At 42.7% G+C, this 27,558-nt stretch overlaps 3 protein-coding genes across 6 annotated transcripts in view; all 3 read right to left on the bottom strand.

Moving 5' to 3' along the window:
• Window positions 1–1,860: 1,860 nt before the first annotated feature.
• Window positions 1,861–10,228, bottom strand: oma1 (OMA1 zinc metallopeptidase). Its single transcript, XM_038716426.1, has 8 exons — window positions 9,496–10,228; window positions 8,357–8,585; window positions 8,047–8,220; window positions 7,404–7,511; window positions 5,980–6,108; window positions 5,667–5,741; window positions 4,856–5,005; window positions 1,861–2,339 (listed from the first exon to the last, which is right to left on the bottom strand). Exons 1-8 carry the CDS (start codon window positions 9,882–9,884, stop codon window positions 2,016–2,018), a joined length of 1,578 nt encoding a protein of 525 aa, XP_038572354.1. The 5' UTR covers window positions 9,885–10,228; the 3' UTR covers window positions 1,861–2,015.
• Window positions 10,229–10,448: 220 nt separating this feature from the next.
• Window positions 10,449–18,025, bottom strand: mysm1 (Myb-like, SWIRM and MPN domains 1). The gene is made up of 20 exons (XM_038716424.1): window positions 17,897–18,025; window positions 17,607–17,679; window positions 17,442–17,512; window positions 16,614–16,688; window positions 16,436–16,520; window positions 16,187–16,285; window positions 15,424–15,982; window positions 15,105–15,333; window positions 14,885–15,015; window positions 14,685–14,788; window positions 14,502–14,579; window positions 14,319–14,404; window positions 14,190–14,244; window positions 13,408–13,458; window positions 12,150–12,224; window positions 11,853–12,041; window positions 11,625–11,757; window positions 11,378–11,483; window positions 11,167–11,224; window positions 10,449–11,054 (listed from the first exon to the last, which is right to left on the bottom strand). The coding sequence occupies exons 1-20, from the start codon at window positions 17,950–17,952 to the stop codon at window positions 10,686–10,688; spliced, it is 2,682 nt and encodes an 893-aa protein (XP_038572352.1). The 5' UTR covers window positions 17,953–18,025; the 3' UTR covers window positions 10,449–10,685.
• Window positions 18,026–22,715: 4,690 nt separating this feature from the next.
• The window catches only part of suco (SUN domain containing ossification factor), a 41,417-nt gene continuing 36,574 nt past the window's right edge, over window positions 22,716–27,558 (bottom strand). For 3 of the 4 annotated variants that reach the window (XM_038716420.1, XM_038716422.1, XM_038716423.1), the window contains 2 exons: window positions 26,792–26,847; window positions 22,716–26,170 (listed from right to left, as the gene is read on the bottom strand). In XM_038716420.1, the coding sequence (XP_038572348.1) occupies window positions 25,478–26,170; window positions 26,792–26,847 (749 nt within the window). In that variant the 3' untranslated portion in view covers window positions 22,716–25,477. The remainder of the gene's footprint in view (window positions 26,171–26,791; window positions 26,848–27,558) is intronic. The other variant, XM_038716421.1, reaches the window with a different exon arrangement.

Here is a 27,558-nt window from a genome sequence, read left to right as displayed (position 1 = left end):
TTAATCACAAATGGCCCGGTGTAATCTTGTCTATGAGATTTCCAAATGTTACATCTCCCCAGGAGCCTTGCATCAATAAGTAACTACTACTACTACACACACACACACACACACACACATGAGCACTTCAGAAGAAACTGCCTAAAACTCAGGCTACATCTCTTCTCGTCTTTGACCCACTGTCTAATTGGTTGTTGTGACAATGGGAGGGTTTTCATGTTCTTATGCAATGTCACAGGCTGATAATTGGCTCTTACTCTCACACACAGTATATATTTCATTGTGTTTCCATAATCCTCATTTATGTTATTGATAAATGTACATCTTTGATCCATTTGAATTTCAGTGGATCTTGCCCTGGGGGGGAAAAAGAGTTTTTGTTTTTTTTGCCTGCCACTTGCAAACAGAGCACGTTCTGGCTGAGTTATTGATATGCAAAAACCAATATTCCCTTGGCTTTTCCTTGCACGTTTTTGTATAAACCCTATCACTGGCCACTTATTCTAATATAGACACAGACTCTAATATAAACCTACCTTGTTTGCAGTAAAACAAAGCTTCCACAGCATGTGTAAAGACTGTTGAATGATGTTTTGTAAGCGGATACAGGCTCCGCACCTAACATCCATGACACAAATAAAATAATTTATCCCATATGAAAACACAGCAGTGCTTTTTTGATTTCAGTTTAACCAAGGGTGCTACTTTCAGCACACACACACACGTGCACACAAACAAAACATTACCAAGATATGAACCATAACTGCCTTCCCCTCTTCATTGTGTGACTGCTCCCCCAGGCTGTTGCTGTAAATAAGAATGTTTTCTCAGTCAACTTGCCTTGTTAAATAAGATTTTACAAAATCCCAAGAAAGATTTCTCAAAGCTTGACTGTGTTATTGGCATTCCTGTGCAGAACGCTGTGTTTTAAAACCTGCAAACAACCCGGCATAAATTTACACCATTAAGTCCCTCAGGCTAGAGAATGCATAAAGCGCTGTGTGTGTGGCATGTGAATGCAGAAGTCATAATGAGAATGTAGATGTCCTCTGCCTGCCATGGATGAAGCCTCCAACAAGCACACTAAAAGTGCTTGCCTGTTGCCGTGTCGATGAATAATGCACATATTAATCTGTATGTATGTATGTAAGCTTTCCAGATATTCATTTAGCATTTCCCCGTTCTAGGTTATCTAATTAACATGGCATCTTTGTAGTCACTCGACATGAATAACATTCTCTGAAGTTCAGCCAGCATGGTGTTGCTAGAGGGAAGGAGGGGCCTTGAATTTTTTCCAGTTTAGAATGACCCTAGCCGCTGCTTTACACACTACCACCCCCCAGCTCCACCCACCATAGTACTGGCAAGCAGTAGGAGTCTCTAGTGCAGCGAAAAGTACTAATCACAGCCACTAACCAAGAGCTTACATAATGAACTGTGTTTTTATGAGCCATTTCTTTCTATATTCACCGTGGGTCCCCTTGGATGGACATCGCCATGTTGCGCCACCAAGTTTCTACAGTAGGAACGAAGGAAGAAGAAGAAGTAGTAGTAGCAGTAGTAGTAGTAGTAGTAGTAGCAGCAGTAGTAGTAGTAGTAGTAGCAGTAGTAGTAGCAGTAGTAGCAGTAGTAGCAGTAGTAGTAGTAGTTGTCTGGTTTATTAGAAGTAAGAAGGGAAGTAAATATGTGGACAAACAGGGGACCACAATGTATTATTTAGCACAAGAGCCAACAGAGCGTGTCGGCCACCATAGCTTCTCCTACTCGCTTGGGAATGAAGGGGTGAGTGTTGACTGAGCCACTGGTTGCAAATTGCAACCCTTACCACTAGATGCCACAAAAAAAACACTGAACCTTTGATCCTTTTACCACCTGTGCACTCAGGGGCTCTGAAATTTTAATAACCATGAAAACCATCTTTTAGGCTAGCAGGCCAATACAGCAATCACTCTCGTATTCACTCATTAATTTATATAATAGTCAGTCTACACATTTGTGAGGATTTAACACTTCTGTCAGCTGGTGCTCTGCACCACGTGGGACTCTCCCCCCTCAGCAGCAGCAGGGACAGAGGTTGATACAGCTAACTCTGAAGCTACAGACTGGACAGGTACTTTGCTTTCTTGATTCACATTTGGGGAGGCAAGCAGAGCTGCAGGCAGTTCAGTGGGGAGTGAGGCCGGGCGGTGGGGCAGGTGGGGCTTGTGTGCCCCTTCTTGCCCTCCTCTCCTCTGGTCTTGAGCATTTTCCAGCAACACACGGACACTCTTGGAGAAGACGGCACGAGGGTCAGTAGCAGGAAGAGCAGGGCAGACGCAGCTCTCCCTCAACTCCAGAGCCTGGACAGAGACAGAATGAAGAACAGACATTATATATCATTATAACTTCAGACAAGAAGTGAATTAACAAGTACAAAGATTAAATGTCTTATATTAAATGCCTTTGTGTAGTGGTGAGCCATTTTTTGTTTTTGTTTGCAGTGTATTAGACTGAACAAAATTATAAACGCAACACTTTTGTTTTCGCCCCCATTCATCATGAACTGAACTCAAAGATCTAAGACTTTCTCTATGTACACAAAAGGCCTATTTCTCTCAAATATTGTTCACTAATCAGCATCTTGATATGCCACACCTGTGAGGTGTATGGATTATCTCGGCAAAGGAGAAGTGCTCACTAACACAGATTCTGACAGATTTTTGAACAATATTTGAGAGAAATAGGCCTTTTGTGTACATAGAGAAAGTCTTCGCTCTTTGAGTTCAGTTCATGATGAATGCGGGCGAAAACAAAAGTGTTGCGTTTATAATTTTGTTCATAAATTTCTATCATTCAACAGTCAAGTCAGTGTAGAACAAGAAATCCGTTATTTGTTCTTTCTACTTATAAGTGTATAAGATATTTCATCAAAACACAGCTGTGATCTGAAATTAATGCAACACGAAGAAGGTTAGAAAAACAGGGAAGAATGTGAAGGACCAGACAAACAAAGATACTGACATGTACAGATACACTGAGCAAAAGGCAAAATAGCTAAATAGGACACCACAGAGAGAATCAACAAGAGCCTACAGCCGTGCTACTGTAGCAACTCTGTGAGGCTGTACTAAAGCACGGCAGTGCTTTAGGCTAAAAGATATCACATCTTAGCTTAGCGTGTTAGCACACTAACATTCGCTAATTTGCACTAACACAAACTACAGTCAAGGAGATGGGAATGACATAAGAGAAATAGACATTTTGACCTGATGATGGTGCTAGAGGAAAGGTTAGGGGATCACCAAAGTCTGTACACTTCTACTCTGCAGGACATGAAAGACATGAGTGTCCGGACAGACATTGCCATCCGCTACCATAGCTGAAAATATGGCTATAAATATTCAGATGCAAGCTCTCTTCAATCCTTCCAAAAAATCGATCCCATACAGGTCGGGTGAGCAGCACCGGTAGGAACCAACTCCTGAGCAGTCCCCAGCAGTTACAGACATTCTCTCCATCTGTCTCACACACCCACACACGCACAAAATCCATCAGTCTCTCACTCAGAATCACCTTCAAGACTCTGAGCACACACATGCACTTGCCTTCACACTCAACAGGCTCTCCCTCTCGCACTACCAGTGGACTTATGCGCTTTGCTTAAGGATGGTGAGCGCACTAGTGGAGGCGGAGTGCCCTCAGAAGAGTTGGGTTAAGTAGCTTGATGCTGTCACCCCTCACAAGGTTAAAAACATCACATTATGCATCACTTTCAGCCGACTGAACTCAGCTGTTAACTGGCTCATGTGTGCTGCTATGCTGGATCGAACCGTTTGGTGTGAGGAGGGTATTAGAGATAGTACCACACGTGCATACACAATCTCTCATACACACACACACAGACACACACACACAATGGAGGCCGATGAATCCCCCAAACAGCAGTCTTTATCACTTCACTGCCTGTGACTGCAGCCTGGCCTCGACAACAACTGCTGCTGCTGGAGGTCAATCTACCACACAGGGATATGATATGATGTACGGACACATACATATAACACACACACACACATAGAACAAGTACACACTCAACGACACAAGCACCTGATGGACAATTAGTGGTTTACCCATCTGTTCGTTTTTCGAGCTTGGAGCATCTGACGGTGTACCGACAGTCCAACTCACGCTCAAGGTTAAATTCACTGCTGCCTAATACATTATATGTCTCTCCCTCTCTCTCTTTCTCTCTGTCTGCCTCTGATATATACACACACACACACACACACAAGATGTGATGACTGCGGATGCTGATGCTTTCCATAGGAGTTGCTGTCTTAACTGCTTGATTTCCTTGTAGCCTTAAGATACTATTGATTGTCTTGCCACGGTGCCGGCACAGTGTGTGAGCCTTTGAGATCGAGCTGCTACTGTGGGGCTGTTTTCTTTCAGGTTCTCAACTCAAAGCCTCCAAGACTTTTAGGTAGTTAAGCAGGCATCTAGGCCCCTGTGTGGCAAACTATTTTTCCTGTTTTCCTAAAACCTTGCATGTTTTCCCTCTCCTCCCCAAGTCTCTTCCTCCTCTCTGCCCTCCTCGCCACATGTCTGCAGGTGGATATACATCTCTCCAGACGCTTCATTAGTTCCATTAAGACTCCTTCCAACAGCTCCTAAAGCTACACAGTTTCTCCTAAACAATAGACAGATGAAGGGCTTTCTCCTCACACAGGGATCAAAGAGTCTTTACTTTAGACAAACACATGAATCAGAGTAGCAAGAATGTGTTTCCTTATATAATTGAGGTAAAATAAAAAGAAACTTAAGAGCTGCCAATGCTGCTATTTGGACTGAGCAGGGAAGCATTATCGTGTGTTTGTACCTGTGGTACAAGGCGGTCCAGCTGAGCGACTCTGTTCCTGTGAGACGGGTGTGTGGACAGCCACTCAGGGAAGGTGGGCTCTCCTTTCAGCTGGTCTCTGATGTCCATTTGCTGCCAGAATACGGGGCCTGCTCGCACATCTGCACACGCCTGGGAAGTACAACCCCCCCATCCCCAAACGCCATGAAATCAGAAACACACAATGTGGCATCTCTCCGTCTTGTGCTCAGATGGAAATCCTTATGGACTCATCCAGTGAGTTTAGTTTGACAACAGTACCCCCTAGTGGCCTGCAGACAGGTTACAGCAAAGAGCTACATTGGAGGATTTACATTTGCAAAGTTAAAATACTGATTACCCTATGAAAGAGCAAACATGTTTTAAACAATTCCTTAATCATAAAATGTGGGGCCTCAAAAAGCACCAAAAATCTTTAATATTGTCATATCACATTATAGGGAAACCCCAGTTACTTACTACTGCGCTTCCATAAAGTTGGGGAACTCATACAGAGACAGACAGAAAAAACAACTCAAGGCAACAGAGATCGAGATATCCTAACTTTTAGTCCCTTGCATGGGTCAAGCTCCATATATGCTGGAGCCTACATATCACATGATGCAACTCAATAGCAACTTTTACTAGACGGCCACTTCTTTCAAATGCCACTCTTCCAGTTTGTCAAGCAGGCTTTTAAAGTCTAAAGTGCACGCCAAGATGTGTAGTACTCCTTGTGACTGGTGAACTGAACTGTATGTGTAACATCTGTGAAGTGCTCCTTTAAGTAATAACAAATTGGAGATGACGATACCTTAGCAGCCAACTGCAATCCGACTTGATCGGCCTCAGCCTCCAGTTTCCTACTGTAGGGACGGGTGAACATTAACTGAGGGGAGACAAACGGTGCATGTATGAGGTTTTATAAACTCTAAGATTCATACACATTTCCCTTATCAAAAGTCCAAGAGGATTCCAGTGCTCTGCTTTTCAGACTAAAGGCAAATCTACAATAATAATGGCACAACATTAACAAATTGTAAAACTGTGTTGTTTCTTCAATTAATTAACAACCAGGAAAGTGTGTTATACAGTGTATATGGGTAAGATTGTGGAGTGGGTCTCACCTGGGAAAGCTTGTCCTGTACCCACTGTGCCAGCAGTGCCAGGCTGTCTCGAGGGCACACAGCCCAGATGGCTGTCAGCAGAATAAGGGACAGGAGGTCCACGACATGAGACAGACTGGCCTGTTCCGCCTGGGGGAGGAGAGCAGAGGGATACGGGATGGCGAGGAGGAGATGACGGAGGAGAAAGTAAAGGGTTGGGGTGAAAAAAAGATGAGAATGGGATAGGGAGAGAAAATCAGAGGTAAAAAGTTTTTGGGAGGTGAACCAGTCTGCTGGAACATATTGATTGTTCCCATCTATTTTAGTGGAACTTTTACGCTATAACAGATTTAAAGGTTTTAGCAGCCAATCCAACAGAGCACACCTACTGGGTAATACCAAGCCCATCGATGCTCATTCCCTTCATCTAATTAAAATCTCCTTCAAGCATTTCCTCCGAGGACGTTTAAAGTCTTGAAATACCCACACCTTCATTAGACACTTTTTGAGAACAAGAAGAATGGTCTTTCGTAGGCAGAGAAAAAACAGCCGTCTGTGGAGAATTAATTTAGCATGACAGTGCCCTAGGTCGACAGGACTTCGGTCATCATAACACAGACAGGATTAGTGAGTGCTTGGAGTCGATTGTCAGTGAGTCTTTATCACAGGCTGATGCAACAACACTGCAACTGACGCCACTTCAGCCATTACTATACTTCTGAGACAGAGTGGGGCGCTGATGATGAATAGTGAGGAGACCTCAGTGTATAATGCACATACCTATAGGAGGTCCACATACATATTTTACGACCTTGTGAGGGAGAGACCTGGAAGGCTTCCAGCTATAACTCCTACTCTGCGTGCCAAGGGTTTCTAAATGACTACATTTTCTTCTCGAACGTTATTTGCACTTTAAGTGTTTTCAATGACTCATCCTCATGCACAGCAAGGTCTGCTACTATCAGCTAAGCCTCTCAAATGTCAGCAGACGTGGGGCGGCGTTTAGCTCAGTTGGTAGAGTGGGCGCGCCACGTACTAAGGCTAAACCTGTGTAGCAGCGGCCCGAGTTTGAGTCCGACCTGCAGCCCTTTGCTGTATGTCGCCCCCTCTCTCTCTCCTGCATTTCCTGTCTCCCTCCAGCTGTTCTATCTCAATAAAGGCTAAAAAATGTCAGCAGACTGCATACAGGTATTTTTACACCGCAGCATTCATTCTCTGCAGAGCCAAACAGGTTTCTGTGTTTTCTGCATCAAACTCAGAAGTGCCGCGTCTTTGCTTGTTGTCACTGTGTTTCAACATCATCAAGGCAAACTCACGAAATGATTATTATTATTATTATAAATAAAGTGACTGACTCAATGTCAGGTCAAGTACTGGAGCAAATAACATAGGGTAGAAATAACGCCACAATCACAAACACAGTCTGCAGAGGGTTATGTACTTACAGAGTGTCCCAATAAAGCATGGGCCATCTCATGTCCCAGAACAATAGTGAGCTGGTGAACATCTGCCACGGCGTCCAGCATCCCCGTAAACATGAACACTTTCCCGTTCTGCAAAAAGGAAAATACAATCCATATTTGAGCCATATAGCTTTTGAAGAGTCAGCTGGGATTGGCTCCAGCCTCTGCGACCCTGTACGCAGGATAAGCGGTTGACGATGGATGGATGGTGTTTGAAGATATTCTTTACAGGTGTACAAAAAAGTAGACAATAACTGGTAACTTCTCTGAGACTGACTATTTACCTCAACCTCTACCACAAGTGAGTAATGCCAATACTATTAATCCCACCCACTTAGTACTTTCAGCAACTTCAAAACAAAGTAAAATTTGAATTATTTATCAATTGTTTGTTCATATTTCACAATGAAAACATTTAATGTGGGCTGGTTGCAAAAGCAAGCAAAATAAATTGTGAATCTACCTTGCTCTGCAGGATGGAAACTTTATAGGAGACACACGTGTAAAGACGCACTCTGTTTTAATAAGACATTCTTACATATGACTTTAAAGATGGTGATACTATACTACGTGATAATATGGCATGCAAGTCAAATAATTCTACATCTGTCTTTCTTTTACTGACCGGGAGGACAAAGGCATTGATGTCGTGGCTTTGCACCAAGTGAACGCTCCAGGTGACCTGAGACACTTCAGGGATGTCCTTGTTCCTCTGTGCCAGGTGCTGCACCACCCGCTCCACCACCTGGTGACGGGGGTCAGTGACTGGAACCAGCAGCTCTGCAAACTCCTCCATGTACTTAAGCACATACACACACTCAAGAATTTTAGGAATAATAATTTCACCTGCTTCATTTCTCTTCATATTAAATCTTCTCTCCTCTTCATCCACTCAAACACACACACACACATCAGGAGGGGGCTCCTCCTCTCACCATCTCCGAGGTGCGAGCTGCCAGCTCCATGTAGTTCTCCCTGCTGAACACCAGGAGGCGGGTCCGTCCTGTCATCGGGGACTCATCCAGGTGGGTCAGGAGAAGGAGGACTATAATCACCATAGCAACGCCTGTCCCTGCCGCCAGATGCCAGCGGCGCTGCCAGACCCATTCGCGCATGAGCTGCCGGCGGTTGGCTGGTAGAGCCACCCACCACTTCCTTATACTCCTGTACACAAAGGAAGGCAACAAGGTTTGCAATATGTGTTTATTTAGCTCACACAGCCTCATGCAGTAAATGTAAATTTATAAACAGCCCTACAGGGGTAAAGGATGAAAAGAAAAGAATCAAAGAAAGCTCCTTTCATGTCTGGCAAATGTGCATGTTTGGAATTCAGCAGAAAATGCAAGTAGAAAATTCCACAGCAAAGGTTCCAGTTAGAAATGTACGAATCCGGGCAGACCCACAGTTTTCAATAATCTCTTAGATCAAAATAGATCTGGCCAAGAAAGTAGCTTCAAAACATGAATAAAATATGTTTACAACAATGTACTATGCACAAAATTCTGAGGTCATATTGTGTGTTTGCCCAGAAGAAACAGTCAAATATTAAAGTAGACAAGTAGGCCAAGTCTTTTTGAAATAGTTACTAAACAAAACAACTCTGTGTATTGCTGGGAATGTTTCCAAATTCAGTTCTCTGGCCCAAAATTTGAAGAAAAGGTCAGTCCACTTCAGTGAGTCATTTTTGCCACATAACTTAATGCAATGTGAGACCTGAGATGTGTGTATTTTGTGTAAATAACTATGTATAAAGTAATTTATTTGTTCTTATCTAAATGACACAAATAATACAACTGTTTATTAAACAATTAAGAGTGTGTTATTGGATGAACACATTAATTAATTAGTATAATTAAATATTGTTCCTTAAAGCCATGAGCACATTTCTCAATATATTCTGTTTTAACAACAAGATGTGCCTGCCTTACTATGTGCACTTAATAATCAACACAGTAATCAACATTTACATTTATTGACTTGTATGTATTGAACGTTTAACATAGTAGAGTGGACTATGTTTTGATGTTGAGGAGCCACTTGGTGTATAATAATAAAACAACACTGTGTTTCCTACCTGCCCAGTATTATAGCCATGAGCTTCTGCAGAGGTTTGAGCACCAGCCAAATGAGAGGAGCTGGTATGGCCCTCACAGGGGCCGAGGTGTGGAAGTGGTGTCCGCGCTGTGTCAGGACAGGGCCGGGGTGCAGGGGTAAAGTGGCTTTGGGACTAATCTGGAAACACACCGTCCTTCCACTGCTGCAGAAGAAGAGAGGTGGTCCCGTCGGAGAGGCTCTGAAGTGAACATTGTGTGTTCTTCCGTGACAGCTGATCTGAGAGGACACAGAGGGTGCCCTCTTCAGGGAATGTCCAGCTCCGTTGCAGACCCAGAAGTTTCGTGTCAGATGCGCAGGACGGGAACAGAAGCGACTGCTCCTCAAAAGATTAACACAGAGTAAGACCATTGTACTACACAACTCTTCGTGATTCACTCCTCAGACTGACCCAACAACGGCCAGGTACGTTGCAGACGACGCCGAACACGGCCATCTGGGGTTCCACATCTTAATGCGGAAGTGACTGTCACAGGCCGTTTTTTTACTTAACCTAACGGTATTTAATTTCATATCGAGCACTCGCCTGTCAATGTCATTGCTATCAGTGGACGCTACTTACTGGTCACCTCTACCCAACAGCCGAGCACTTAACTGTTTGTATCTGACGCAAAAGTTTTATAACTTAACACGGAGTTAAAAACATTTAGTTCCTTTGCAACCATATAGTCTATGTTTGACGCTCCTGCTTCCTAAATGATCCCCCTAGAAACAACTCCGCGAAGATCGTTCCGGGCCCTCCCCTTTGGACAATTTAAACAAAAATATTCTCGTCCCTATGGAAGCTAGCATTTACTTTGACTTGTCCTTACACAGTCACACTTAGTCACTGTGTTGTAAAAGACATCATCTTAAACACAATGACAAACATATCAAGCCATTACACAAAAACATGTATAAAAGGCGGCCACAAAATATGAAAATACATTTTTATTTTCATGTTTTAAAAAAACTGCTGAACTGATAAAGTGAAATGCCCTGCTCATAACATTCTCATCTCTCACATACCCAAACATTACTTTTGGTTAAAGGGCTTTACTGAAATAATAAAATGTAAACAAGTGAGTTGGTAATACTGATACAAAACATCATGGTATTTACATACAAGTGTACACTTTGTTAATAATGTATTTAGCAGTACAGTCAGATATATCACAGTAAATAGTCATGTTCGGTCGACAACACAGAGCCCAGATGTAACACTGTGCTGCTGTTTGACTCTGAGGTTGTGTCTTTGCTCTGTGTGGCGGGCTGTACGCTACTGTCTGAAGCTCTGCCACAATCCAGATCAGAGTCTCTTCCTCCCTCCTGGGGCCTCTGCTCACTGATCAGATGATCAAAAGCCAGGTCGTCCGAGTCCACTGGTCTGGGTGAGATATTTAAGGATTCTCTCTCTTCCTGGTCAGGCGGTTGCTGCTTGGCAATAAAGTCCGACTGGAAAAGGGTCTGGATCTGGGTGAGGAAAGGGTCTCCCTCTTCATCTGGCAGGGGCTCAAGGTACTTTGCCAGAGATGACAGCATCTAAAGGGAGGTGAGTAATGGAAGAGATCAAGTAAAATCAGACATCAGTTAATGAAGCCATTAGCCAATGGGATGTGTGCACACAGCAGGTAGACTGATCTGCTAGACAGACCTTCTCCAAACAGGTGAGATGGGAGTCTTTCCGGAAAAATCTGTCCATCTGCACACTCCTACCCAGAGCAAAAAAAAAACAAAAAAACATTTTAAATACTTCAACGTTAAGCTTCAAGAAAAACTGTTCAAAATCACTAAAAGCCAGTCTTAGCATTAGACCCCACCTGTCAGGGCGACCACTACTTTAATTGTCTTTGATTCTCACTCACCCAGGTGTTTGGCAGTATTTGTGAATGATCCACTGAGCTCTTCTCAACGTCTGTTCCCAGTCTGGTATGTCTTGTGATGAGAGGAAGTCGAATCTGTAGGGCAGCTCTAGGGAGAGATGGACACAGAGAGACTCAGCCAGAAGATAAACTGCGCTGCTGTGTGCTGAAATCACTGACCTACATTGTCAGCTTGATTTCAAGGCCTCTTGATCTTAACTGTTTTGAATCATGTGTCTTTGTAACATACTCTGTGGGCCTGAAGTCTCCAGGCTCTCCTTCACCAACAAGCAGGTGGTTTGAGAGTGGGGGGAGCGATTGGCTGGGTCATACGGGCTCACGATCATCCCGATGAAGGGGGCTCCGCCACGCGAGAAATATCTCTGGAACAGTCAGGACAAAGGGAATCAGATGTTCTATTGCATCACACGATCACATGACCAACTCCAGCGTGACCTCTCTCATCCATTAATTTTACCTGGAACTGGTCCTGAGTGTTTATGTCCCGCACGGAAGGGTTGGGGTTGAAGGAGGGATGTGAGTGGTACCAGCCCACTACACTGAACCCCAGGGATGACAGCAGATCACAGGCCTGTGTCTGAGACACCGGGTCCATCTCACACTGCAAACCCGTACTCACACTGTTACACGGCTCTGCTGCACGGATCTGCACAGACACATAGAATCACTAAATACACATTTCAAAATACTGTGTATAGAAATTAAAATCTCTATCCTCATCTTGGACGTTGTTGCTTTTCGCTCCTTTTCCTACCTTTAATACTTTCTCTTCCTCATTGAAAGTTCCGCCTAGCAGACCGATGACTTCCCCCCGCGACACGTGGGCGTGCTGACAATCAAATCATTTTTGGAACATTTGAATACAACAAATGATAATACATGAATGACAATTGAATGATAAATGAGACAATTGTTTCAGAATATAATATCACAAAAACAGGGAATCATTTATAGCAGTGATCGTCAACTGGGCCACATCTGGACCACAGAATGGCCACTGATGATAGTATTTATTATATATTTGCAGTATTACAAACTGCATCTGTGTGTCTAAATTCCCGAAAGAAATGCTGTCTTAAGTTTTTGATAATGCGAACTGCACATTTCCTACTGCTGCTGAAGCTTCACATTAAGAAACACAAGTTGATGAAGTAGTCACAGGAAATTCAATGTACTTGTCAGTGAGATCAGCACAGACCACTATGGTTTATTAAAAATCAGTCTTCAAAACAATGGTCATTTAAAAAGTTTTTTGCAGGGTACCAGTTCGAAATATTGCAGCCAGTAATAGAACAGTCAAGAGCAGCCACAGTGAGCTGATAGAGGAAAAGCTGCAGGTGACACAGCCAGGTAACCAACTCCTTTCACTTTCACTGTTTTCACAGAGCCATGTCATGTGCAGCATAAACTCAGATCATGACTGCTCACATAATTATGGAAAAAGACCAATTACTGCCTGCCCAGACTTCTGTGAGCTGTAGTATTAAACCGCATTTGCTGTTACCATCAGTAACTACAGCCGTCACGAGTAACGAATGCATAATGGCGTTAAAAGTGTTTGATTAATATTTCCTGCCAATCTAAACTTCACTCTGCAGTTATATTTACAATAACAGATTTTAACCATCACTCCTCAGTGCACTGCCTATTTGATGGAAGTCTGAGAGCATTTTCTAGTTAAGTACCTAGTATGTGGTTGTCATTATGGATTTACCATTTTAGGAGTGAAAGTGCAAATATTAAACAAGAATCTGCTTATTTAAGCCTAAATTAAAAAACAAAATATTTCAAAGTCCGGCACCCACAGTATCTGCTTCTGGCCATTCTGGCCCTTCAACAAATGTAGTTGAGGACCCCTGATTTAAAGGCTCGTCTTACAGGTCAGTGGATAATCAGCTCATGGTGAATGCAGAACACGGTATTTTCTGAAACTTCCTTAAAGATGACCAACATGTCAGTGTAGTACCAAAGGGAGATTATATTCAGCATGTGTGGTTATGTATATAGCCTACCATGTCCATTATGAGAAGAGTCTCTGCACACACAATAACCTGGAATGGTTCCTGGGGAGAACAGCAAAGAATAGCTTTTAATACTCATTAAACTTAAAAAAAATTAAAAAAAACAACAGGACACCGATGAATCACAAAAAATTAAATAAAATACAACTATAATAGTTTAGTCCACACTGGTTGATACACTAGTCAACAAGAAAGAGAGACAAGAAAGTAGGGGTGGGAATCACCAGATCCCCCACGATACGATATTTTCACGATACTCATGTCACGATATGATATTTTGCGATTTTAAACATATTGCAATTTATTGCAATATTTTATCTTTTTCCCAACTTCAAATTGTGTCCACAAAGGAAAATTCTTTTTCTAGTGGACTGAAAAAGCAATTTTATTAGTGCCAAAAAACAAACTTCTCATGTACAATTTATATAATAAAAAAATTGATACTTGACATTCCTGTTACGATACGATATTGCCTTGCAAAATATCGCGATACTATGCTGTATCGATTTTTCCCCCACCCCTACAAGAAAGTGAAGTGAATGCACTTCACTTAGGGAAATGTCATTTAAAAAAGCAGGATACCTGACAGACTTTTAAAAAAAAATGTCTTAAAGAAGAGACTGGACCTCTGATAAAACCGGCTGTGCCCTCTTATTATAAACTGTTACTGAGGTCATGAAATTTAACCCCAAATTAAATATGTAGTAAAATTACCATCTTGCAAGACACACTGCATTACTGAAGACCGACAGATGGAATAAATGGCCACTGACCTGTACATCCTCTCCAAAACATCTGCAGGGAATCAACTGGAAGGGATCAAAAGACCTGGAAGAAATGCAGGATATAATTATAATGATGTTGGGAACTCAGCACATGTTACATGAATCCGTCGTGCTCACCCTCTTGACAATCTAGACATCTTGCAGGGTTTGGGCTGCTTCTTCATCCCCTCTCTCCGCAGAGCGAGTTCCTCAGCACTGAGATGCTGAAGAAAAACACCACCAACAGAGGGTCAATAAAAATATATTGGTCAGTGATCAATAATTTACTGAAACACATATGGTGCATGTGTGTGTCCAAACCTCATACGTCTGTCCCTCCAAATCTTTACCGTCGCACCAGTTTCCCCATATGTCCCGCACACGGCGCTTCCTGGTCCGCTACAACGTGCAGCCAATCAGCAGTTAGCGCAAGGTCAAGCAAAATCACAGTTCAGATGCTTGAGGTTGGGTGTCAGCAGAGTACAGGGGTTTATGGGCACCTACCATGCTCTGCAGTCTCTGGGCGAGTTGGTAGGCCTCAAGCACATCTTTGCCCTCCTTGTGCTTGGAGCGGTCCACCACCTTTGGGCGATTATAGACTGCTTGCTCTATGGGAGATGAGACAGGGCTCCACATGAAAAGGGAATAACGTTTTTGTTTTGTTTTTTACAGAAGAATGCAGTCATAGGTTCCAGTAAAGTTACCGCAGTTGAAGTTGATGGCTCCAATGAGCTCCAGGTAGGTGTGTATTCTCCCAATGCAGTTGACGTCCCCGCAGTTCTTCAGTCCAGGGCGGACCGAGGTCTTGTTCAGGTACTTGGGCTTGCTCTTCAACCTCGTGAGCAAAAAAAGGAAAAGAAAAAAAGAGTGATAACCACTTCTTCTGCAGAGTTGTAGTAAGAGAAGTTACCAAATATGCGTTACCACTGATCCAGGATGTAGTTTCGGATCTTAAGGTATCTTCCTGGGGTCTTGGATGGTCGTCCCTCAAAGAACTCTGGGATAGCTTGTTTCTCATCCTCAGCGATGGTCTCCATGTCCATCTCCATTTCCTGCTCGGGGGCCTTAAGCTCCTCCTCGTCCTCATTCTCTTCCTCCTCCTGGTTATCTTCTGGTCTATCAGTTACACCTTGCTCATCCTTATCAGCATTATCTGCGAGGCACATAAGTCCACAGCGTGACTTCACAAGAGAAAAAAAGTTGTGAGGTGGCTTTACATAAAAACAGCAGGCGTGAGCCTTACCTGTGTCATCACTACCCGCTTCTTCCAGTTGACCGGTCTGTGCTGAGCTCTCAGACTGGGAGCTCTGGTCTTCATTCTCATCAGTCATTTGGTCTGAATCTTTCTGAGCTCCTGCCTGAAGACTTTTTGGATGGAGCGATACTCTCTCATCACCTTTCTCATCTAGACCAGTCACACCAGTCTTTCCCGAGCAAGGGCAGGAAGACAAGGATTGAGGACTTTGTAGCGATAGTGCTGTGTGGCTGGTTTGGTCCTCTGTCTCAGTCAGACCTGCCTGTTTCTGATCTCCTGCGGGAGTGTCGGTCTGGATCTCGGTGTCTGTTGGACGCTCTGGCTCACGGAACTCATGTTTGAGCGCGGCCTGCGGTTTATCGCCGGAGTCTCCGTCATCATCACTCAGGCCATCAGTGATGTCTACCTCCTCATCCTCTTCATCAGAAAGCTTCTCTATGCGGACAGCGTTTGCCAGAGTGGATGCATGACTGGAGGTGGGCTGAGGAAGTTGCAAGTGAAGCACAGGACCTGCAGAGGGAGCTGTAGGTCTGGGTTCTGATTTAGCCTAAAAGAACATACACAGATGATGAAAGACTTTCCCAACCCTTCCTGAGGAATGCATCCTGGTTGTGAAAGTGCTTGAATAATGAAGAAAGCACATGTTTAACTGTGGGAGACTACAATCAAGCTAAAGTGAAACTTGTGAGTATACCCTGCGAGCTGCTTAGGTGGCAGCGCAACACAGGTAGAAAGTAAAGGCGAGTCTCACCTTGTGTTTGAAATACTGTCTGGCATAGCTCTTGACCTGAAGAACAGAACGGCTGCCTACCAACTTGGCAATCTTTGTCCACCTTCGACCAAACTGAGCCTGCAGAAAAACACATCTCAGCCACTTGGTATTTTACACAATCCACTCCTGTATATCTTCATATACATCTATTCTACGCCTGTACACCAGAGAAGCAATCAGATTCCAGAGACAACAGCAAATGATTGTATGTTGACAAGAGAAGCTTACCAGTCCTTCCTCAAACAGCTCTTTCTCCTGTTTGGACCAACGAGAAGAGGGGCCTGAGGCCGCGGCTGAGGTCTTGGCTGGGGACCTGAACATCCGACAGACACAAATGTAATAAGAATGCCAACGACATGCGGAATGGGTGTATTCTGCTCATGTGAATGCCTGAGGGAAAACCTACTTTTTTACTTTGGGCTTGTTGTTGGCATCACTTTCCCAAATATTATTATGAACCTCCCCACCTGTCAGGTAGTATCTACAAGTATGGTTCAGGACCAACAGATTTAAGCCGGCATTATCCAAACTATGCATCTGAACAAATAAACTGTACAGTATACGTCAACTGACATGAAACAGAGAACACATTAAAAACAGCCAATGCCACAGTTCACAAGCTGTAATGAGCAATTGTCAGCTAATTTTACTTGATAAATGGATGTTTAAAAAGTCAAATCATCGTCAATTTTGCACTATTTCTCACTTCATTATAATTTTTCTCTTTCCATTTGTGTGTCTTTAATTTCTGTAATTTGTAGGGGTGGAAATCGATACGATATTATCGCGATTTTAAAAATATTGCAATTTATTGTAATATTTTATCTTTTTCCCAACTTCAAATTGTGTCCACAAAGGAAAATTCTTTTTCTAGTGGACTGAAAAAGCAATTTTATTAGTGCCAAAAAACAAACTTCTCATGTACAATTTATATAATAAAAAATCGATACTTGACGTTTGTGTTATAAGATATTGCCTTGCAAAATATCGCGATACTATGCTGTATCGATTTTTCCCCCCACCCCTAGCGATTTATTTGTCGTCTCAATGAGGAGTTCTATTAAATCAGCAATATTTTCCAAGACATTTGACTCCTTAGCATCTCTGCATGGCTTCTGTATTGTAATCCCCTATCAGAGGCACCTCTGTAGCTCATCAGGTCTGCAGTTTGCAGTTAACCTCCGGAAGACAGTCGTGTTGTTGTGTGATGCATCTGAGGTCAGTGAAAGGATACTGTTCCTCCAGCAGCATCCTCTCTATCACCTCTCTGTTCTCCGGGCTGATGGAGCTGTCCAGCTCCCACGGCTGCACAACAGAGACACAAAACAGTCAACTCAGGCACGAACAGCCACACAGGACAGGAGTCCGCTGAAGGACCATTAGCTTCATGAGCTCCTACCAGTATCCCAGCTCTGCTCTTCCACGCAGACTGGATGAACTGCTCCTGGACTAATCCTCCTCCGTCCAGCTCACTGCAACAGAGACAAGAGAATCAACACAGCACATGAAGGGCCGAGTTGACTCTCATCATGCATCTGACACAGGACAGCTAACACAACCTCCATGCTAACTACCGCTGTAGCCTGCGGGGCTAAGACAGCAGGTCTCCGTAAGCTAGTGTGGACTGCAGTTCACGAGACCAAAAGATAGTATAAATGTTAATTCATCAGAAAGAGTAAACATTCTCACCTAATACTGCTATCAAACTCGCCTCCCTCGATATCAACATCCACCTCGTCCTCCATGTTGTTGGATAAACGTAAACAACGGAGAGGAGAGAGAAGACCGGAGGGACACAGGGTTCAGCTTCACTCACAGCGACACCTTGTGGTCATGTACGAATTTACCCTTTGCAGTTTTCTGCCCGCTTACTACACATGACCCCTCCTCTAAACTGTCTCAGTTTGGTTTGTTGGCTTCAAACTCCAAATCAGCTGATTGTGCACACACGTGTCTGATCAGCAGCTACTTAAACTGATACACCTACAGAGCTAATGAAATGATTTAGCATCTAACCAGAAGTGCAGGAATATAGTTTTATAAGTGCAGTTATATTATCAAAGCTATATCTTACAATATGTATAGTGGCGTTACAATATTCAGGATGTGTACATATAAAAAATGTGGACAGAGTTAGAGAATGGAGAGTGCAAATGCAAGGTTATATACAGGATGAACCAAATTTATGCATTTGCAGTGTATAAAAACGTATACATAGTAGGTTATAAAACCAGTGACCGAGTAATGCCTAGGTAGATGGTACGTGGCTCATTGATGCATGTGAAGGGGAGTGAAGGCTGGCCTGTGTGGTCCAATCCAACAGACAAGCTACTATAGGTCAAATTGCTGAAAAAATTAATGCAGGTTCTGATAGAAAGGTGTCAGAACACACAGTGCATCGCAGTTTGTTGTGGATGGGTGACCGTGTTGACCCTGCCCATTGCCGAAAGCATCTACAATGGGCACGTGAGCGTCAGAACTGGACCATGGAGCAATAGAAGACAGTTGCCTGGTCTTATAAATCCAGTTTTCTTTTACATCGCATGGGGTGCATGTGCATCACTTACCTGGGGAACACACGGCACCAGGATGCACTATGAGAAGAAAGCAAGCCGGCGGAGGCAGTGTGATACTTTGGGCAATGTTCTGCCATTGATGTCGATGTTACTTTGACACGTACCAACTATCTAAGCATTGTTGCAGACCATGTACACCCTTTCATGGAAACTGCATTCCCTTATGGCAGTGGCCTCTTTCAGCAGGATAATGCCACAAAGCAAAATGGTTCAAGAATGGTTTGAAGAACACAACAAAGTGTTGACTTGGCCTCCTCATTCCGCAGATCTCAGTCCAATCAAACATCTGTGGGATGTGCTGGACAAACAAGTCCATCCACTGGCCCCACTGTAACTTACAGGACTTAAAGGATCTGCTGCTAACATCTTGGTGCCAGATACCACAGCACACCTTCAGAGTCATTCTCTCCCTCCTCTCTATATCACTTGGTTTTGTTTGACAGTGGGTGTTTTTTTTCAATACATTTATTTTACTTTAAAGAGTCATGTGAGATCTTCATATTTTATCCTTCCTTTGAGCCGGGTCATGACAAAATGTGGGCTCGTCCAGTCAGATTCTGGTAGTTTCACATTAAGGGATTTTCTTCATTGTGAAGGAGACTCATGATTGACTGTCTTAATGAAGAATCACTCTTATAACTCATAGAAACGCCTGTAGCCACATAAAACTGCAGACGTTTGCTATGCTTGACTTTGTTGTCATACTACGTGTCCTCAGGGGCTGATCTGAAGACCATTATGAACCAGCTGTGCTGCTGCAAGCCAATGTGCAGGCCTATTGCAAAGTGCTGTCTAGTGGTCGACCAATATGGGATTTTCAATTGCCAATACCAATATTTAGAAAGCAGAGCGGCCGATAGCGATACATATTGCAAATATCAAAACAAAGAAAAGTCATGTATAATTATATATTTCCATGCAGAGTACAATCTAATGTAAATTTTATCTTAGCCAGTAATGTGTTGTTTTAGATGGACTTTTGATTAATTAAGGCATGCATTGGGTAATGCTGTAGATTTCAGAACATTACTGTTGTTTAAGGGAGAGCGGGGTGCAATTTTTCAGAAGTGACATCATTCAAATGCATTGTTCTCCACGGTATAACAATATATATTTAATGCTAGCCAGTAATGGTTTTAGATTAGAGCTGCTGTCAAATAGCAAATGCAGCACACTGCTACATTAGACATACAAGACAGAGACCAGTGAGCTGGGGGGTTGGGACAGGCTGTAAGCCTGAGGGTGCTAGCTCTCTTCTCCTCTTCTTCCACAGGGAAGAAGAAAGCATCTACAGCCTTCTCCTATCTGATCACTCTGCAGTCTACAACTTTAATATGCCCAAGCTTCCATCTTCAGCTGACGTGCCACATTACTTAAGTTCATCTTCCAGTTTGTTTTCAGATATTACCTAAGTCTAATGTTTTCTGAAATACACAATTTAAACAATTTAAACAAAATACCATATAAAACCAAATGCTATATTAATCTATTAGCATGAACTCTTGTTACAGCCTAGCCTGGTCAGGCCTTCCCCATGGCTCCCCCCTCGTATGCTCTCTTGTTTTATAGGTCTCCCCCTGCAGGTAGTAAGTGGTTGTGTTGTGTCCCGGGTTGCCTTGATACCGTCCCACAGCTCGGTGTGGGGTAAGGAATGCTGCCATCTCCACCTTGGATGGCGCCTTCTTGCTTCACCAGCACTCTGCAGATATGTTTTTTTTTAAATGTGACCTCCCGTTAAAGTTACTATACCGTGAGCCAGGTGTAACACGCTTTAAGTATAAACGTCAGCTAAACACAAATATGTAATACTGTTCTAAAGCGGAAAATGCTGCAGTGTTTAAGAAGCCACTTTATAAACATGTCTGAATAAGTTTTAGAACCACTTTGTTATATTTGATATGGTCGGACAACTAACCTCTCATTTTGATAAATAACTTGCAACTGTAGCCACAAGTGAATTTAGAAACTACAACATAGCAAGTATGAAACAGATTGGAAGTGACTGAAAAGATTTGAAAAATGCATGACCTTAAAACCATGAGCTCTGAGCTCACAAAGAGCCCACACAGACCACTTTGCATTATCAGAAGCTATTAAAATTTTGTATTAGAGGAGTGAATACCTGTCTTCTTCAGGGACAGTTGAGTGCAGCCACATCCACACAAAGAGTATCTTAAAAGACAAGGTAACGTGATCATGTTCTCGGGCCAATCCATATTTGATCCTTTGTAAACAGTTCAATTCACAATAATCTTACAATGACTAGAGATAATTAGCTAAGTACAGCCTTTGTGCACACCTGAGACAACCAAATACATTTATTATTGGTGATATTATTGTGATAGATGGGTTGAAATTGTGCGTAGGTTGTCTTTCATAGAGGATCAGGCAACTTGGGTGAAGTCAGACAAATGTCCATAATTTGGGTCCTGAAGTTTGAGGGCCATGCAAATGACAGGAGTTTCTCTGGAGAAACAAGACGGGAGGTGGGCTTGAAATACGGAAGAAAAACTGGAGAACACTGTGTTTGCATGGCATTTTACTCCAGGCTTAAATACCTGTGTCCAAGATGTGTGTTGATATTTCAGAATTAATTTACACCTATTGTATCATGTAACACTATCAAACGGTATTATCAGTTACTGTGGTATTTAATTTGATCCTTCTCACTGTGTCTCTGTGAAGCACTTTGTACTTTGCTTTGATAAGTGGTCTATAAATAAAGATTATTACACTGAACAAAATTATAAACACAACACTTTTGTTTTTGCCCCAATTCATCATGAGATGAACTCAAAGATCTAAGACTTTCTCTATGTACACAAAAGGAAATATTGTTCACAAACCTGTCAAAATCTGTGTTAGTGAGCTCCTTTGCTGAGATAATCCATCCAGAGTTTCCCACCCTGAGTGTAACGTCAGCAGAAAATGGCTGCCGTGTGAATATGTAATAATAATGCTACGTGAATGTGCTCCTATGATTCTTCTTTACCACTTTGATAAGCAATGTACAATCCTGAGTCAAATTCCTCTTATGTGTACACATACGTGGCAAATAAAGCTGATTCTGAGAAATAGTCCACTGTTTCGAAAAACAAGACGTGGCTTTTAGTGGCTGCTGTTCTTGTAGCAGTCAAAAAGCTCAGTCAAGATGTTCTGATCAATGTTTTGCTTCTGTTCCTGATTTCTTTGCAAATACAACATATTGATGTAATTGTTTTATTTTTTATATTATACATACAGTAATACAGCTAAGCAAGTAGCAAAAAACTATAACTATATAAATGTCTGCCAGCCGAGAATCTCTGCTTCAAAAAATACAACATGCACCACTTGTTTTGTGTTTTTAGTGTCCTATAGTAGCCTACCTTCTATCATTTCTGTGGAGGAGTGTCAGTCTGAAGCAGATTTAGACAACCTGCAAAATGTTGCTGATGAAGCTACCCTTTGTCACCCTAAAGTTGTTGTATAGCAACAGTTTTTTGTGAAAATTTGAAAATTATTTTCTCAGTTGAGATAGTTGCCCCACTTGCCCCACCGTAGTACTAATGTTTCCAACAGCACCTAAAGGCAGCGCATTGAATAATGTCTCACATAAACACTTTAAAACACCTAAGAAATGACTTCTAATCTGCCAATCAGGTGAAATTAGCAGGATGTGACACGTGCATTAATGTATTAATACAGTGCATATAATGTGGCAACATGTTATTTTAATTATACTCCCATAATCAATTTCAACTTCAATTTCTTGATCAGTTTTAGAGCTTCACCCCTTTCATTTAGTTGCTAGACTGTCAGTCTCTCTTTAAAGTGAAAAAAATCCACCCATTTCCTTTTACCTTTATGGACAAAGTGGGATATAAGTCTGATCAGTGATTGACACTACGGCTGAATATGAAGGCATCCACAATAAAAAGTCAAGGACAAGGTGAAAGACAACAACAACAAAAAAGGTTTTTATTTAGAAATTCACAGTTTCTAATGGCACTACAGTTTTGTAGTAACTCACTCCTGCTCAAAGGTACTGTGCAGCTCTTCAGAGTAATCACAGAGAGGGAGAGGAAAAGAAAAGATAGAACTTGACATATAAAGTAGAAAAACAAAAAAAAAAGGCATGAGGAGTCGTACAAAGTGCACACTGAGCTCCTAGAATTTCTCTGAGGGCATTCTCTCTATTCGCTGTGTTACGGGATAAGTAGATTCAAAGTAGTCTTTCTCATAACACAGACGCACACGCGCGCACACACACACACGAGATCAACACCACCACCACAAAATGCTCACATGCACACAGTTTTACACACACAAACATAAGATCGTACACATTCAAAAAGGGGGGGGGGAAAAAACAATAAATTTGTTCAGCTTGTGAAAAATACAGAGTCACATTGATAGTGTTCCAAATCATACCAATCTTTGCTGCGTTCCCTTTATTCAATAACAGTTCATATTCTTCTTCTCACAAACCGCGAATGTCATTCAAGGCGGGGCGAACACGTAAAGTCGAGGAGCAATGACGACAAGTGAATAAAAGAGTGTACAGTGAGAGTGAGAAGCACAGCAAGATCAGCTAGTCAGGAAAGCAGGTGTGTAGACTGAGCTTTTATCAGTGTTTAAGCTCATAATGGGAACATATTAGAGTGGTTAATAAAAAGCAGGCATATTGAAACTTTTCTTCAGTCACAGAAAGTTGTACAATGGTGGAGGGGGGTGGGTGGTCAGAGGTGACCTTGGTGGATAAAGACATGTAAAGAGAAAGAGGAGCTGGTCAGAAGAGGTAATGACGCACTTTTGGAAGAGTTTGCAGAAAATTCTGTCAAAATGTACACAAGTCCAACCACGCAGAGCCAGTCAGAATCAGCATACATAAGAAAATCATGCATTTTTATTTTTATTAATATTTAAAAAACAAACAAAAAAGATACCCCTTTTCACATCTGCAACTCACTACAGTGTTAAAACATTAAACTGAATGTTTATGTTGGTCAGTCATGAAATCATTAACTGGGTTAAGTTAAATTAGGTTTGTTAATGATCCAGAAAAGATGCTGAGACAAGCACACTGAAGACAAAATAATAAACCCTCGGTTTAGCCTTTTAACCAGCCAGCAGCTCTAAACAAATACAAACGCAGCAGTGTGATAACGCTAAGAAGACTGGTTTTCGAAAATTAATACTCTATTATCTTGTTGGACATATAAGCCGAACATGTGACTGCTATCATATATGTCGGATATTTCAGGCTGAGACAAACAGAATTAGGGGCTGTTATAATGTCAGAGCATAAGCTTAAAAAACAACAGCAACAACAAAAACAAAACATCCACGGTTGAGCTATCCACCATAGTCATGTGTAAGTGCGGTTGAGTGTATTGCACTATAATATTTCTATATAACATACATGGATAAACTACTTTGACACTTCAGGGTTGGGAGACTGGCAAGCTAGCGCCTAGGTTAGAAACATCTGTAGTCATTTAAATAAATAAATAGATAAATAAAACCGGTCTGTCGGGACTCGGCTGTAGGGTCCCAGTAGATCCTACTATGTGTGTGGGTGTGTGTGTAAACATTCAGCTTTGCCACCCAATGTGCTCCTACTGCACACTGTACCCTGAACAGACAACTTATGCCTCCATACTGGCTGTGAGAACAAACCACACCAGCAATGATAAGAGAGGAGCATGGCTCAGTTATGGATGAAAGAAATAATAAAACATAACAGAAAAAGACAACAACAAGACCCTACGGCTTACCTCTAGCCTGTTTGAACTCATTTTTACTTTCCTCGCAGTCACACTGTCTACTGCATCAGTGCAATTCCCCTTTATTTGGTGTGTGTGTGTGTGTGTGTTAACTTTCAGGACCAGCCCAAACTAAGTGAGTTCATGACATTTCATTGTGAACTAGTAGGATCTACAAACTGCTGCGACTGTATTTGTAATATGAGATGAAATGCGATACTAAACTGAGAGGACGAACACATTCAGACTAATTCACTGCATGCAAAAAAAAAAAATAATAGATGTTCTTCATTCAGCTTTGGCGGTTGGTTTGGAACAGACTGACAGAGACAGAGGAAGAGAGAGTCTGGTGTACAAAGAAAGATGAACACTCTGGTCCCATATGAACACCTGCACTCATGTTAGGATGCAATGCAATGACAGAATGGAGAAAATGATGGACATAGATGACAGGAGGAAATAAGGATATGAGAAATAGTTTGTCACGCTCCATGGTTCTCTCACAACGTCACATTTCATCCAAAACAAAAAAACAAAGAAACAAAAAAAAAAGCAGCCTAATACTTTGTGATGTTCCCGTAGGTGATGGAACGTAGAGTTGAGGCCAGCGCCTCTCCTCTCTGTGCTCAGAGTGGGGGTGAAAACTCACTGGCACTCAACTGTCACACGACAATGTGCTTATCCAGTAGAAAACACTTAAATGGATTTGACTTGTGTTCATGTCTCACTCCCCACCGGTGTCTCTCTCTGTCCACACCAACGATTCTTTAAATATCATTTTTTTAGCATTGAAAGATCTACAACAGATATAAAGGCACATAACCGTAAACAGGTCTTTGACAGGAGTGGATAAGGACTGGATTATGTTGAGCTACTGCTGCCATAGCCACTTCAGTTCCACGGTGCGCCTGGGTGCTCATGGGAAAATGTGGTTCTTTGGGATGCAGTCAGTAACACCTCATCTCCTTACTATGCAAGTCTGCTACTATATAAGTGTGTGTGTGTGTGTGTGTGTGTGTGTGTGTGTGTGTGTGTGAGAATGTGTGTGTGGGGGGTGTAAGAGTGACGTGAGTATTCAGACATGTTGGGCTGTCACCCCCGATGGTCCCTACACTGATCTCCTTGTTTCCCTTCATTAGCTGCTGCAGGCTGGGCAGAGAGCTGACGCCACCCCCCGCCATGGAAGGGAACGGCAGCTCTGTCTGCCGCGACCGCCGCCGCTTCGTCGAGCGCTTCTCCTGGCGGGACTTGGTAGGGGGCTGCCGGAGGGGGAAAGGCAGGCTGTATCCGTTGCACAGGCCAGCGGAGGGGAGGATTGGAGAGGGAGGGGGGAGGCGGCTTGTGTAGGACTCCTCAGAGTGGGTGGACGAGCTGCAGCTGCTGGTCTCCGAGGGGAACTCCTTGGAAGTGTACGTGGGCAGTGATGACACCTCCTCTGAAGGTTGAGGGGGAGGCGGTGGGAGAGAAGGAGAAGGAAGAGGAGGAGGGGGAGGAGGAGGAGGAGGAGGTGGTGGTGGTGGCTCAGGGAGACACGGTGTGAACCCGTTGCACTTTGGACCCCCGTTTGTGAGTGGAGCAGAGGGATCAGATGCCTTCAGAATCTCAACCTTGTCCAACGACTTTGTCTTGCAGCGCTTTTTCTACAGGAAACACACAAGACGAGAGAAGAGAATGATTAAAAAAACATTGACAGAAAGCAAAGATACATCTAATAATGTAAAGCCATATTAACCACTTATGTGCAAGACACCGAAGTCACACAGATGGACCAAAGAAGGATGGGAAAGTTAAATAGGGAATGATGCAATCTAGGATTTGGAAAAAAAAAAAAAATATATATATATATATATATATATATATATATATATAAAAAACTACCTATCCATAAGTAATTACATCTGATGATAGTACAGTACACCAAGCTTTACTCACTTCAATGAAGGTTTTCATACAAATACATGGTATACTGGAGAAGAGTTGTGACATGTTTTAATTTCGAGGGACTTGTATTTAAGTTTTCAAAGTCAGAAAATCTGCCCAGTGTCGGCAAAGAAGTGGTTAGCAGGTATTTGGAGTGGGCTGAATCTTCAGCTGCTCCCCTTATCTTGGTTACTCCACTGAGATCAGAAACGAGTGACTGACGAGGAACTCATGCCCTGCTCTAACACACTTAGGGTACAGACTTGACAGTAGAAAACACACAGCACTGAAAGTACGGCGGCCGTCACAGCCAACAGCAGCAGTTGGAACAGACACTGTACCTTTTTCTCTGGAGAAAACCTTAGAGGTTCTACAATGTACAAGTCATCTGGACCTACTGGGGAGGGGAGAGAGGGGCCAGGTTAATGATGGAATGGGAAACAGGAATACATACATGTAACAAGCATGAAGTGACCTTGCAAGTAGTTTTATTCAAGATGCAATGGCAGAACAAAATCCATATTCTAATCGTGGCTTCATGTCTGTAGAGAAGCTAATACAAGTCATTTGACTAGAACTATAATCTACGGTTAAGCTACAATTGCAGAAAAAGCACTTTATTATTATTTACTACTTGCAAATGTCTATCATGAGCCAGCAAAGCATCATGCTCTATTATTATACTCCTTAAGCCTGCATGTGGGCACAAGCTGGCAATGACAGCTTCTCAGCCTCAAGGGTAAACTCTCACACAGATACACGCGCACACACACACACACACACACACACACACACACACACACACACACACACACAGCTGAGGGATAATGAACAGCAGGGCGAGTTTTAGGTTTCATGAGTCAAAGACTTTATTCTTTTGTTGCTTGCACAAGCCTCTCCCTTGTGACTTGTGTTGCTCGAGGCACTGGCTGCACAAGGGATATCGGTCACTAAGCACGGCAACATGTGTAAGAGGAAACAGCAGAGATATAGACAGAATGAGGGTTGGAAAGAAGAATGAAGAAAGACTAATGTATGAATAGTAATTGGATGTGGACAGTAAGAGCTGCAGCAGTCTGATGCAACTAGGCTGAAAAGGTCTACTGTA

This window comes from Micropterus salmoides, unplaced genomic scaffold (genome assembly GCF_014851395.1).
Source record: "Micropterus salmoides isolate LMB-PRFRI ecotype aquatic unplaced genomic scaffold, ASM1485139v1 Ms_hic_scaffold_13, whole genome shotgun sequence".
Taxonomy (NCBI): domain Eukaryota; kingdom Metazoa; phylum Chordata; class Actinopteri; order Centrarchiformes; family Centrarchidae; genus Micropterus; species Micropterus salmoides.
The sequence above is the reverse complement of the archived record's forward strand: the minus strand, read 5'-3'. Positions and strand labels throughout refer to the sequence as shown.